At 39.7% G+C, this 13,379-nt stretch overlaps 1 protein-coding gene across 1 annotated transcript in view; it reads right to left on the bottom strand.

Annotated features, from left to right (window-relative positions):
* Nucleotides 1-13,379, bottom strand: part of LOC150105220 (uncharacterized) — a 102,670-nt gene that overhangs the window by 73,792 nt on the left and 15,499 nt on the right. The window contains exon 3 of the mRNA XM_090395540.1: nt 1,734-1,839. Within this exon, the coding sequence (XP_090251666.1) occupies nt 1,734-1,839 (106 nt within the window). The remainder of the gene's footprint in view (nt 1-1,733; nt 1,840-13,379) is intronic.

Below are 13,379 nucleotides of genomic sequence, written 5' to 3'. Positions count from 1 at the left end.
TCTACAACTCTGTCTCCATCACTCAATCCACCAACTACAACTAACCACAACTACACCAAAGCCATCTACTGCCACCACCACTAGTATTTACAGAGACAATCACAAACATCCATGCCCACGGTGGGATTCAAACCCACAGCCTTTTGGCTGGAGAGAAGATATGCTAACCATTCAGCCAACCAAGTCGGCCTCACTGTATTATAAAAAGTAAGCAAATTACTAAGGCAAGACTTATCCTTCACAAGACCATGTTGCTCCATATAAAGTATCATATTCTTGTCCAACCAGTCCTGAATTCTGTCTTTTACTGACTTCTCCAATACCTTAACCACCACTCCTGCAATAGTGATTGGCCTATAATTTGCTACTTGTCTTGGAGCCTCCTTTATGCAGTGGAACTACTTTGCCCTCTTTCTGCTCCACTGAACCTTCCCAGAACTAAAACTTCATTCTACTTCTATTCTCCCATCAGTCAAGTTTTGTTAATGCAGTATCACCAGTGCAATGATACACCCTTGCAAAATGATCACATAGTAACTCAACTATTTGGTTTGGTTCTGTTAACTCCCTACCATCAGAACTTGTTAAAGTCATTCTTCCTTTTACTTGTCACATAGCAAAAGAACTATTTGAGATTTGGCCTTATCAGCTGACTCCAAATTGGCTTGGAAAGCCTTCCTTACTACAGATGTCTTTTGTTCTTTGCTGTTCCTAGCATTGCATGTGGATTTCTTTATATTCTATTCCCTCCAAAACTTTTTCTTTCTTTCTGCAATTCCTGCTTAATGATGATATTCATCCATCTAACTCCTACCTGATTTATCCTCTTGACTATGGGTATACAGTCCAATACTGCTTTCTTCACACACACAACACGCCTTGACCATCTTCCATGAATTGCCAACATTTCTCCCCTCCAAATTCTTTTGCCATGGTACTGCTGCCAGCTGACTGCTCAGCTTGCCATAATCACCTGCTTTGCAATTTCAAATATACTTCTTCTCAAAAGAAAAATCTGCATGTCTAGCCATCTCCCAGATCAAGACTGCAATGATTCCTTTCACCAAGCAGAGGCAGCATAGTAAGATTGGTTACTGTTAAGTTCTCTAATGCTATAACCAGATCCAATATACACAAACCTTGTGTCACCCTGCCTCCATTACATGCTGTCTCAGGTAATTATCTCTTAGCAGATATATAAATTCAATTTTCTTACCCTTCTCCCCTGGGAAAAATATCATCAATAGGTGGACCACAAGATGGTATGGTAAGTTAAATAGCATGGGAGAAGATCAGCGACTTTTTATTATTATTATTATTCAGGCCTCCATGGAGTCAAAAGCCTCATCGTGGGAGGTCCTTCCTAAGAAACACAAAGTCTATCAAGACTCATCAAGGGGAGGTCCGCCCTAAGAAACACAAAGTCTATCATACCACTCCTTAAACTCATTGACCGTTCTCGCTCTCACCACTCCATCAGGCAATGCATTCCATTGTTCAACCACCCTCCATGCAAAGAAACCACTCCTCACCCTCTTGCTCAGAGTTTCCTTTCATAACTTCCAGGGATGGCCTCTTGTCATCACTTATTTGCTAATCTTTTCATCTCTGGGTATGAGGAGTATTTGAAACCAAAAATAGCAAGAATGAATCAATACCAATGTTTACCTGTTACATATGCATTGTTTTTAATAATTTCAATCACATTAATTTGGGAAAACAAAATTACTCACCTGAAATGCATTGGAAGGCAGATTCTTCTGGCAGGAACAGGATCAACAACATATTCAACATTCTTTATTTCACTGGTCTGTATGCCAACATTAACTTTGTTTGTTTCTGTTTTTAAAGTAAAGTTGTATTAGGACATGGCTGTATATTACTAATAAGCCAAAATTATTAATATTAGTATTATTATTATCCCTAGATTCCACTGAGAGACTGCCCTTCCCACCTTCAGAGAAAACATCGTTCCCTTATCTTTATTCCCATCAGTATATCATTCTAATCATCCCATTATGCTACCAATGATTTTGGGACAAATCAGCTATATAAGGGAATTCTTCCCCTTTACTTTGGATATCTTGGTGTAAACAAAATGATCCAATTCATTTCTGGGTTTGTAACTTATCCAACCTATACCATCTCTCAACTGTAACTCCCATTTTAACCTAGATCCATTATTTAAATGAAATGGATATAAACATGATAATTAGAGAACTTTATTAAATATTGCTTCTGTGGATGGAGAACATTAAGTTTAAACCTCTACTAGTTTCATATACATTACAGCACACTATCAGGGTGAGAAATAAAAAATACAATCAATGACTAAGTTAAACAAGAAGCAAATTAATATCTGAAAAACGACTAACTGTGGTAAGCATGCGTGATTAATGTTGTATTATGACAACTAGCTACATGATGAGAAGAATGTCCAAGATCTACACGTTTTTGATGAATGCTGACCAAGTCTCATACAGGATTGTACCTTTATTTCTTGTTACACTTTTTTTTTTAAACATTTCTAATGACTATTTGAATGTTCTGACAAAGAAATTATAGTCAATATAGGTCATTTTTATATGCTACCAGTCTTTTTTTTTTTCCCTGCATCCTTGATGTGCTCTGATATGTATTTCTCTCTCTCTTTTTTGTTCCACAAAACAAATGCAAATTCCACATGAATAAGTGATGTTGTATACTTTTTTTTTTATGGGTGAATGAGAATTTTGGAGGTGAAAGGAAATTTGAGATCTTGTTTAGCAGGTTGTCTAGGAGTCTCCTTGAAACAAAACCAGACAGAAAAAACAAGAATATAAAGGAGCTATATTCCTTCCAAAGATACAGTTTGTCATGGATAACATAGTAAGGATGTTATGTCACCTAGGAATAAAAGTTGCTTTCTCCTTGGTAAATAATACCTCAAGTCTTGTTCAACCTCCACGATCTTCCCATTCAGCACTCAAAAAATCAGGAGTATACAAGATCAAGTTCATGTAGAATTTGCTATTGTGACAGATGGGTCCATCAAGAGAAATATGCATATCAGAGCACATCAAGGATGGGAAGGAAAAAAAAACAAATGACCACTAGCAGCACATACAATAGATCCAAAACTTCAAGTACTATGGCCATCAGAGCATTCAAAGAACTCATATCAATGATCCATGCAATAAGAAACAAGCTATTATCCTGCATTGGGTTTGGTCATCTTTCATCAAAAACCTGACAAGTAGATCTAGGTTGCTTTTCTCATCACATGGTCAGCCAACATAATAAAATATGAAACTGTGCATGCTCACCACTATTAGTCTTTTTTTTCCTTTTCAAATATGCTTTTGTTACTGCTAAGATTTGGTAGGTTTATTAAAAGATTAAACAACTAATATTTTAGCTGTTAAATATACTAATTGTTAAATAAAAACAACTAATCAAATATTAGTTGTGATGTCTTTCATAAATTTTAGGCTAATAAACAGTTTCAATCCATTTCATTAAAAGAATGTTATGGTAACATAAGCCTAAAGTATAGACATATCTAAAACTATATCCAGTGATGTGAGGCATACAGTCCTCTCCCAATAAGTTGTTTAACCCCCACCTTTGTCGATTTGTAACCATTTCCACAAAGGAACTCTAGCAATATCAGTAAGCATTCCCATAGAAATGCCAAGACTTAATAGGTGGCAAATGATAATTATTATCATCACCACAACCCTGCTTATTGAGGCCTGCAGTGGTGGCAGTTGTCATGTTTAGCCCCCCCCCCCCAGAGCAGGGACTTAGTAGTATGTGCCAATTGATCAGGAAGTTCCTTTTTCCTGGTTATCTTATATATTTTTATCTGCTGAAGACAGATCACTTACATATGCTTTCCCCCCCCAAAAAAAATTAGGGTCAATTTAAGGTCCCCAAACAATGAGGAGAGGCCCTAGAGCACTCTAGTGTCTTGGACTCCACCTGCCTCAGGAAAAGTGTAAGTACGCCCTATGCACATGTGTGAATGCTAACACTTGCCTTACCGTATGTCATCTTCTGGAGGACTTCAGTACTTCACTCGAGAGAGAGACAATTTTAACTAATCTGGCTGAGCCATACATACTTAAGTATTAAAAAGTTATACAGCACTGTACAACTTTTTAATACTTCTAATCTATAATAGAAAGAAAAGTTGCAAATTAAAGCATACTACATTCGAATGTCATGTGCCACCGTTAATGGAAGTGCTGGTGCACTGTACCTTCCCCCCCAAAATAAACCACTGCTTCTAATACTACATTTTTGTAAAATTCATGTACTTCTTTCACTCCTGATAAATTGACTTAATCACCTCCTCCTGTTTTTATGTTCAACTTCTTTACGTATTTCTTCCATCCAGTTTTTTTTTTCCCGCAATCTTCCTTAATCTTTTTAGTCTCTGATATTGTTCCTTTCCTTATAGCCTTCTTTTTTTTCCTAGCTTTATTTCTTTCATTCTTCCACAAAGTTAAGAAGTATTGCATTTGTAATCCACAGAAGCATACTTTTGTTTCTTAAAGTTCATTCTTTATAACTCAGGTCTTTAGTAGGGAAATATTCCATTATTCCATCTTTACTTTATTCATCATCATCATCATCAAATTCCTGCCATGTACCCTCAAGGGGTGTACAGGATATGACAGTACTACATGAAAAAATTACATCATTACTAACTTCCTATCTACAATTTTCCTCCAAATCAGTCTGTTACTTGTCAAGACTCCAACATTATCAGATCTTATATTTCTATCGTCTAAGGCACTTTGTACCGTATCAATCCACCTATATCTCGGTCTTCCTCTGGGTCGTTTTCCTGCCAACCTGGCAGAGAACACTTGTTTTGCTAATCTTTCCTCTCCCATTCTATTTAAGTGACCATACCATCTGAGATTAGCTATGCTAACGCATTCCTGGATGCTGACAATGTCAAGTTCTCTCCTAATATCCTCATTTTTAATATGATATTGCCATTGATGCCATCTGTTCACGCCTCTAATCTTTCTCAGGACTCTCATATCTGCGGTCTCTAGTCTTTGGTCAAGTGTTTTACTTCTGACCCAGCTCTCAGATCCATAAGTTAAAATTGGTTTGAACACAGTCTTGTATACAGCTAATTTAGTGTTCCAACTAATTTCTTTCTTATTCCATATGAATTTATTCAATTGACTTCCCACGATACCAGCTTTGCTGATTCTGTTGTCTATTTCTATATTTAGTTTACCATCTTCAGTAAAAATTGTGCCTAAGTAGCTGAAATGTTTTACTTGTTCCACAGGTTCTCCATTCACAACACAGTTGACATTTTCAATGATTCTGCCTATTTTCATTGTCTTTGTCTTTTTATTGCTGACCTTCATACCATATCTATTACAACAGCTATTCAATTTAGTCAGAGAATCTTGCAGACTTGTAGCGGATTTATTTAGAAGTATAACATCATCCGCATAAAGCAAAGAGCTGACATTAACATCTCCAATTTTGATATCATGTTTAATACCATTTTCCTTCATAATGTGATCCATATAGATAATGAATAACAGAGGGGATAATGTACATCCTTGTCTCACACCAGATTTAAAATTAAACCATCTTCCTGTACTTCCTTCAATTCTAACTGCTGACTTACAACTCAAATAAAGACTAAGTATTGCTTGATATAATGCCCCATTGACACCATATAACTGCAGCGTATTGAATAGCTTCTCTCTTGGCACCTTGTCATATGCCTTTTCCAAATCGACAAAACTTAAATACAGATATCTGTTATATTCCCATGCTTTCTCGACTATTTGTCGTAAAGTGAAGATCTGATCCTGACAGCCTCTATTTGGCCTGAATCCAGCTTGTTCTTCACCAAGCTTTTCTTCCACAATTCTTCTCAACCGTTTCTCAAGTATACTTGCATAGATCTTGCCAGGAACACTCAGTAGGGAAATACCTCTGTAATTCTCACATTCAGTTTTATTTCCCTTTTTATATATAGGTACTATGAGAGCTCTACTCCAATCATCGGGAATTCGTCCCTCTGTCCAGGCTTTCTGAACTATGCAGTGCAGCCACTGTAAGACTCTTATACCACCATACTTCAGCATTTCTGGTCGAATATCATCTACTCCTGCTGCCTTTCCACATTTCAAGCCTTTGATGGCTTTTTCTACTTTAAGTATGGATATGTATTCCTGACTGCATGCCTGGTCAGTGTTTTTTATCACTGTGCTGTCATCACTGCTTGTTTCATTTAGCAGTTTTTCAAAGTAATTACTCCATACTTCAAGGATATCTTTTTCTCCTGTTTTCATTTCACCTTTATCATCTCTAATTCCTTTTACAGCACTCTTTCCTCCATTCCTAAGCTTCTTCAACAACCTCCAGAATATTTTGCCACCTTCTTGATATTTATTTTCTATATTCTTGCCAAAGTCCTCCCATGACTTTTGTTTAGCTAGTTTTACACACTGTTTAGCTTTCTTACATTTGTCTCTGTATTCTGTAAGAGTAAAAGCTGACTTATTTGCCAGGAACTTTTGATTTGCTTTCTTCTTTTCCTTCACTGCCTCTTTAACTTCCTGTGTCCACCAGGGAGTTCTGATTTTTTTATCTTTGCACACAACCTCACCACATGCATCTCTGGCAGAATCAATCAATGTTTCCTTCAGAGTTTGCCACTGAATCTCCAAGGTTTGATTCCTGTTCTCAAACTCTTTCATTTTCTTTTCAATAATATTTCTGTATTTTAGTCTACAGTTTACATCTGAGAGCTGCTCAACTTTTATTCGCTTTAAAACTTTCTTACATGTTATTCTTTTCAATATGAAATTCAATTTTATCCTGCTCAAGACTAAATAGTGATCACTTCCAATTTCAAATCCTCTGTACACTCTGGTGTCCTGCACCAGGGAGAAAACATCACTATCAACAATAACATAGTCAATGAGACTTTTCTTATTCCTAGCCTCTTCTCTCCATGTGAATTTGTGCATATTTTTATGTTGGAACATGGTGTTCGTAATAACCAGTCCATGTCCTCAGCAGAAATCCAACAGATATTTGCCATTATTATTATTGGCTTTGCTCTTTTCTCCAAATTTTCCCAAAATATTTTTGTATGTCTCACAATCATTTCCTACTCTACTATTTAGATCCCCAACAAGGACCAACTTTTCCTTTTTCATTGTGTCAGTTGCTTTTTCTAAAGCCTCAAAAAATTCCTCAACTTCTACCTTAGTAGAACCTTCTGTGGGACCATAGGCACAAATAAGTCTCATTGTCCAGTTCCCCATTCTCATATTTGCCCACATTACTCTACTTGAGGCAGACTGCCATTCAAGAAGATTAGCCTCGTATTTTGTGTTGAATACTATGGCTACTCCTTCTTTTCCTTGATTGTTATTGCCTGAATATAACATTTTGTATTTATTGCTCAGAAAGATCTCATCAGTTTTGGTCTTTTTTTGTTTCAGTCACCCCTATTATGTCGATCTGGTACTTATCTAATTCCTCAGCTAGCTCCATTTCTTTGCCATTCAGGCTTCTTACGTTGATAGTACCGATCTTTAACTCTGGTGATGTTGAGTTGGGGTTTGTTTTCAGATTTGTTCCAGTAGCTGACTTTTCGCTGTTCGCCCTGGTTCCCTGGCGAAAACAACGGGGGCCTTGTTTAACTGGGCGACGCCCCAGCCGGCATGAAATTTTGTCATGTTGTACCATCATTTTTTATTTTGGTTTAACCAATAAGAATACAATTTGGTCGGCTAAATCCCAAATTGCCAGCCCATCCTCGTTCGTTCAGTATCAAAGTAGATACCCAACAGGGTGCACCACGAGAAGGTGAGGATTGGACATTAGGTCAGAAGCCCTGGTCGGTTCTCCGCATTCCTTTAAAGGCTATGTGGAGGTCTCCTCTCAGTTATACAGCTTTGACCCTTAAGCACCCCTTTTATTCTACATTATTCTACTTTACTTTATTCTACATTTTTTAATGTTTTATTTCACATTTGACAGTGACAACACAGTGGTCACTCTATTATAAATTACTAAACTCTTATCCCGTTAACCCTCACCATAGCAAACAGAGTTGTAATAAACTACTTACAATTCCCAATAGCCCTATAGCACAATGCTACTAAAGGAAATTCATTGTAACAAACTGCCCACTATAAGAAACTATTCCTGTAGTTCCCATAAGTTTACTACAGTGAGAATCAAATGATAATACAATTTTTTCACTTATGTTGTCACATTCCATTCATGTCACAGAATCCATTTTTTATGAAAAATGCATTCTAATCTTTTGGGGGGGGGGGGGAGGAAGATAAACCCTCAGAAGTATAAGAGACCAGCCCACAAAGCTATATCTCTTAATTATACTGAACATCATTCACAAAAAAAAAAAAAAAAAAAAAGAGCAAGAAAATTTTAAATGTGCATATAAGTGAATTCTCACTACAGTAAACTCTTAGATATCACAGAAATAGTGATAACAGATAGTTTGCTATAGTGAATTTCTTTTAGCATAGTATTATGCCTATTCCTCAGGTATTATTAGTTGTAGTATTATCTAGTATTATTCCTCAGGGGCTCACTTTAGTGAGTACGGGTATGGCAAACCCGAGGTACCTGATGCTGGATCATGCCTTACTTCATGTAATATACATCGTTATATTATCTGTAGACTGGTCCCTCCTCTTCCTCCCTTGCTTCTTTCTTTCTTCTCTTCTTGCTCCTTCCCCTGAATGCTATTAAAGTATTCGAGGGGAATCTTTCCTATTTTGCTGTGCCACTTTGTCTTGTGCTAACAGGACATTATTAAACACTGTAACATGATCAGGCCATCAAAAAATGTTCATACCGCATCGTCCGTCGCACGGGTTACCAAGGGACGCATTCAGGTTTTAGGCAGAGGGACCCATTTGAAAAATATGTTACAGTCTCCCTTAGACACCACTCCTTAGCACTCTGCTAGAGGAAACTCCATCAATGCGCCCGCTACCCATTTGGGGAGGTATTTAGAGGCAGCGCAAAGAAATGGTTCTGCAAAAGGACGGAAATGCAATGACAACGGCACCAGACTATGGCTTTAGGCAACTAGAACATCTTCTCTCTCTCTGACAGGGAAGGAGTTGGAACTGGTCGAGGAAGCCAAGCGCTACTGGCTAGACTTAGTCAGGCTTTCTTCGACCAAGAGGAGAGGCTCTGGAACTGTCGAGTTGTGAGTATCCCCACACCCGCCTGAGCGACAATGTCTGCTCAGGCGGGTGTGGGGATACTCACAAGCCCCCAGCTGTCAGACTGTGTTGCTGAGTGGATCCCATTAGGGGGATGGGTATGTGTGTTAAGGCTTCAGATGAAAAACCATGATTTGGCTGTGGTGCAAGCCTATGCACCTAATCTGGAGTCAGAATACTCTGCCTTCCTAGAGGAAGTGGATGCTGCTTTTGACAGGGTGGAAGACATGGAATCAATCCTACTAATGGGTGACTTCAATGCACATGTTGAAACAGATGACCAGACAGGGAGGGGTGTGGTTGGGAGGAACAGTGCCCCTGACCTTAACACGAATGGGTTGAAATTATTGGACTTCTGCTGTACTAACAGCTTGTCCATACCTTCTTCCAGCACCGAGAAGTCCATAAGTATACCTGGTACAGGGATACACTAGAACAAAGGTCTCTGATTGACTTCTTTATAGTCTCAGCAGACCTATTTTTCTGAGTGTTGGACATTCATGTGAGAAGAGGAGCAGAACTGTCATCCGACCACCACCTTGTTGTGTGCACTCTATGGCTTCAGAAACCAGATGCTACCATCAACGCTGGTAGGCCTAAGCAGCTATACCGCATGAAATGGGAGACATTGGAAAATGACGCTGTAAGGAAGAAATTTACAGATGACAATTCCTCCAGGTTCAAAGAGATTCCCAAGCATACTGCAGATGTTGAGGAGGAGTGGAAGCTGTTCAGAAGAACAGCTGTCACTGCCTCTGCACTCTCATGCTGTGGCAGAAAGCAGCTCGGCGTGACAACGGGCAGTGAGAAAAGGACACTTTGGTGGAACCAAGAAGTCCAAAAAACTGTCTGGGCAAAAAAGGAGTCCTACCTAACATGGCTTAGGGTCAGGTCACCTGAGATGCGTTTGCGGTATGCTGAGGCACGAAAAGCTACTGCTGAGGCAGTAAAGACAGCAAAGCAGAAGGCTTGGGAATCCTTTGCAGAAAGATTAGACTCATCCTATGCAAATACAAACAAAGTATTCTGGCAGACCATCCACCGCCTTCGAGGGAGGAAATCGTGCACAGCAAGGGCAATTAAGGCCTCTGATGGTGCACTTTTAACAACCGAGAAGGATATCCTCCACAGATGGAGGGAATACTTTGAGAGCCTTCTTACCCCGGGTGGTCCAGCAGTTGTGGACATCCAAGAGGTGCAGATCGGGGCAATGACTAGCCTCACAGCAGAAGAGGTCCATTTAGCAATAAAATTGCTAAATTCGGGCAAGGCTGCTGGCGATGATGAAATTCGGCCCGAAATGCTAAAAGCCTTAAATCGAGACGGTGTTCTCTGGCTGACTCGAGTGTGTCAGGCTGCTTGGATATCTGGGCGGGCACCAAAGCAATGGCACACAGGCATAATAATACCAGTCTTTAAGAAGGGAGACCAAAAGGATTGCAGTAACTATCGTGGCATCTCTCTGCTCAGCCTGCCTGGGAAAGTGTATGCTAAGTGCTTGGAAAGACAGTGCAGGAGCATAGTTGAGTCAAAGTTCCAGAAAGAACAATGTGGCTTTCGTCCTGGTAGAAGCACAACTGACCAAATCTTCACTTTAAGGCAAGTCTTTGAGAAATCTTGGGAATATGCCAAGAATGTCTACACGTTTTGTGGACTTGGTGAAGGCATATGACCGGGTTCCTCGGGATAAGCTTTGGCAAGTAGTACAGGAGTATGGAGTGGATGGCCAACTATTAGCTGCCATCAAGTCCCTGTATGAATGCCAAGAGTTTTGTGTCAGGGTAAACAGCACAAAGTCTGAACCTTTCACAGTCTCCGTTGGCCTCTGCAAAGTGTGTGTTCTGTCAACCCCTCCTTTTCATAATATTTATGGACTGGATTGATAGGCACAGTGAGTGTGTCAGAATTGGAAGATGTAGCATTGGATGTCTGCTTTTTGCAGATGACCTAGTTCTGCTTAGCTCTTCCACAGATGACCTCCAGCAAACCCTGGATAGGTTTGTAGCTGTTTGTGCAGATGCCAGAATGAAGATCAGTGTGTCCAAAACTGAAACATTTGTGGTCTCAAGACAACCATCCCAGTGCACTCTACATGTAAGTGGAGTCCCAATGAGGCAGGTGGAGAAGTTTAAATACCTTGGGTCCATATTCACGAATGATGGAAAACGGGACGCAGAGCTAGATACTCGAATTGGCTTAGCAAGCTCAATATTGCAGGAGCTTGGCCGTTCGGTAGTATTGAAGTGGGAGTTAAGCCAGACTGTACTGAAGGCAAAGACTGTACTGAAGACATAGACTGTCTTCAATACAGTCTATGTCCCCATCCTCACCTATGGTCATGAGAGTTGGGTAATGACCAAAAGAATGCGGACATGAATCCAAGCGGCTGAAATGAGGTTCCTTCGAGGGGTTGCGGGGGGGGGGGGGGGCTAACAAGACTCAACTGAGTCAGAAGCTCTGCAATTCGGGAAACCCTCAATACTCAACCGCTGCTTCTCTGTGTTGAGAGATCACAGTTACATCGGTACGGGCACAAGAATGCCACAAGAGAGGCTCCCTCAGCAGGCCCTCTTTGCCAAGCCAGAGGGTGGGAGGCCACATGGAAGGCCAAGGACTCGCTGGATAGATTATGTCCAAAACCTTGGGTGGACACATTTGGGAATCACACCAGAACACCTGAGCTTGGTGGCAGAGGACCGTGACCATTGGAAGTTCCTCTTGCAGCTGTTGCCCCGACAACCCAATTAGGAAAGGTGGGCTCTGAAGATGTATGTATGTATTATGCCTATGGAGCTTTATGATTTCTAAAATGCAATCCAAGGGCAATGTCATGTGTTAGGTGGAGCGGTATAAAGCTCACCACTATTGGACTCTGGAGTATTGGAAATGCATTCTCTGAAGTGATGAATCATGCTTCACCATTTGGCAGTCTGTGAAGCATGATTAATCATGTCATTTGACAGGAGAATGCTACCTGTCCAAATGTGTGGTGCCAACTGTGAAGTTTTGTAGAGGAGGCATCATTGGCTGGGGCTGTTTTTCATGATTCGGGCTGAGATCCCTAGTTCCCGTTGACAGGGAATCTTAATGCTGCACCTATAATCACATTCTAAACATTTCTGTGCTTTCAGTTTTACGACAACAGTTAGATGAAGGCCTTTTCCTGTATCAGCACGACAATTCCCCCATCTACAAAGCAAGGTCTGCATCTGCACAGGAATAATGGTTTAATAAGATGGATGGTGAAGACATTGACTGGCCCTGATCTCAACCCCATCGAACACCTGTGGAATGAACTGGAATGCTGATTACAGGCCAGGCTGAACTGCCTGACATCAGTGACCAACCTCAGTGTTCTTCTGGAAGAATGGAGGGGAAATGCTGCAGCAACATACCAAAATCTAGTGAAAAAGCCTTCCCAAAAGATAGAAGGCTATCACAGCAGCAAAGGATCAAGCAAGTCCATATTAATGCTTTTCATATTAACATGATGGATAAGAAGGCATTTGGATATTTTTGATCAGGTAATATGTGTGAAAACTAGATTCTAGATTTTGCACTTGAGAATAGGGAATAAGTGAAATGAGTTGTCAGAAGGTATCATAAGTACAATGTTAGTGAATGAGTACAAGAATGGCTGTGATAAGTATTGTGTGAGTTAGCACTGCTCTCCCTCGATGAGTCCTCCACTTCAGGATGATGTACAAATAAATTTACTATCTGAGAAACATGCTCACCATCCATATATGATATACTACAGTAAAGACAGATTTAAAATTCATTATATCTGTCATTATTATCAGTATTAGTATAATTACTTAGTTAAAATAAGTTTTATTTTGCCATTTGAAAGACTAATATCTTGAAATATCCAGCCTCTTAAGTAGTAGCTAGCAAACAAGTGTCATACCTGATGGCTTTATTTACTTCCAGTAAGATTTGCTTTCTAATCAGCTACAGCTTTGTTGCTTGCAGTTTTGATGTTGCCTAATAAAGCTTAGGCAAAATATTAGTGAATTACTTTTAAACAGTAGGAAGATGTAGTTATCCATTAATTAATTATTATTATTATTATTACATGACACCTCCAGGGAGACCAAAGACTCATCCTGGGAGGGCACCCACTCTACAACT

This window comes from Typopeltis vanoorti, chromosome 7, assembly GCF_054136105.1.
Source record: "Typopeltis vanoorti isolate ZY-2024b chromosome 7, IOZ_Tvanoo_1.0, whole genome shotgun sequence".
Taxonomy (NCBI): Eukaryota; Metazoa; Arthropoda; class Arachnida; order Uropygi; family Thelyphonidae; genus Typopeltis; species Typopeltis vanoorti.
This window is presented reverse-complemented; position numbering and strand designations above follow the sequence as displayed.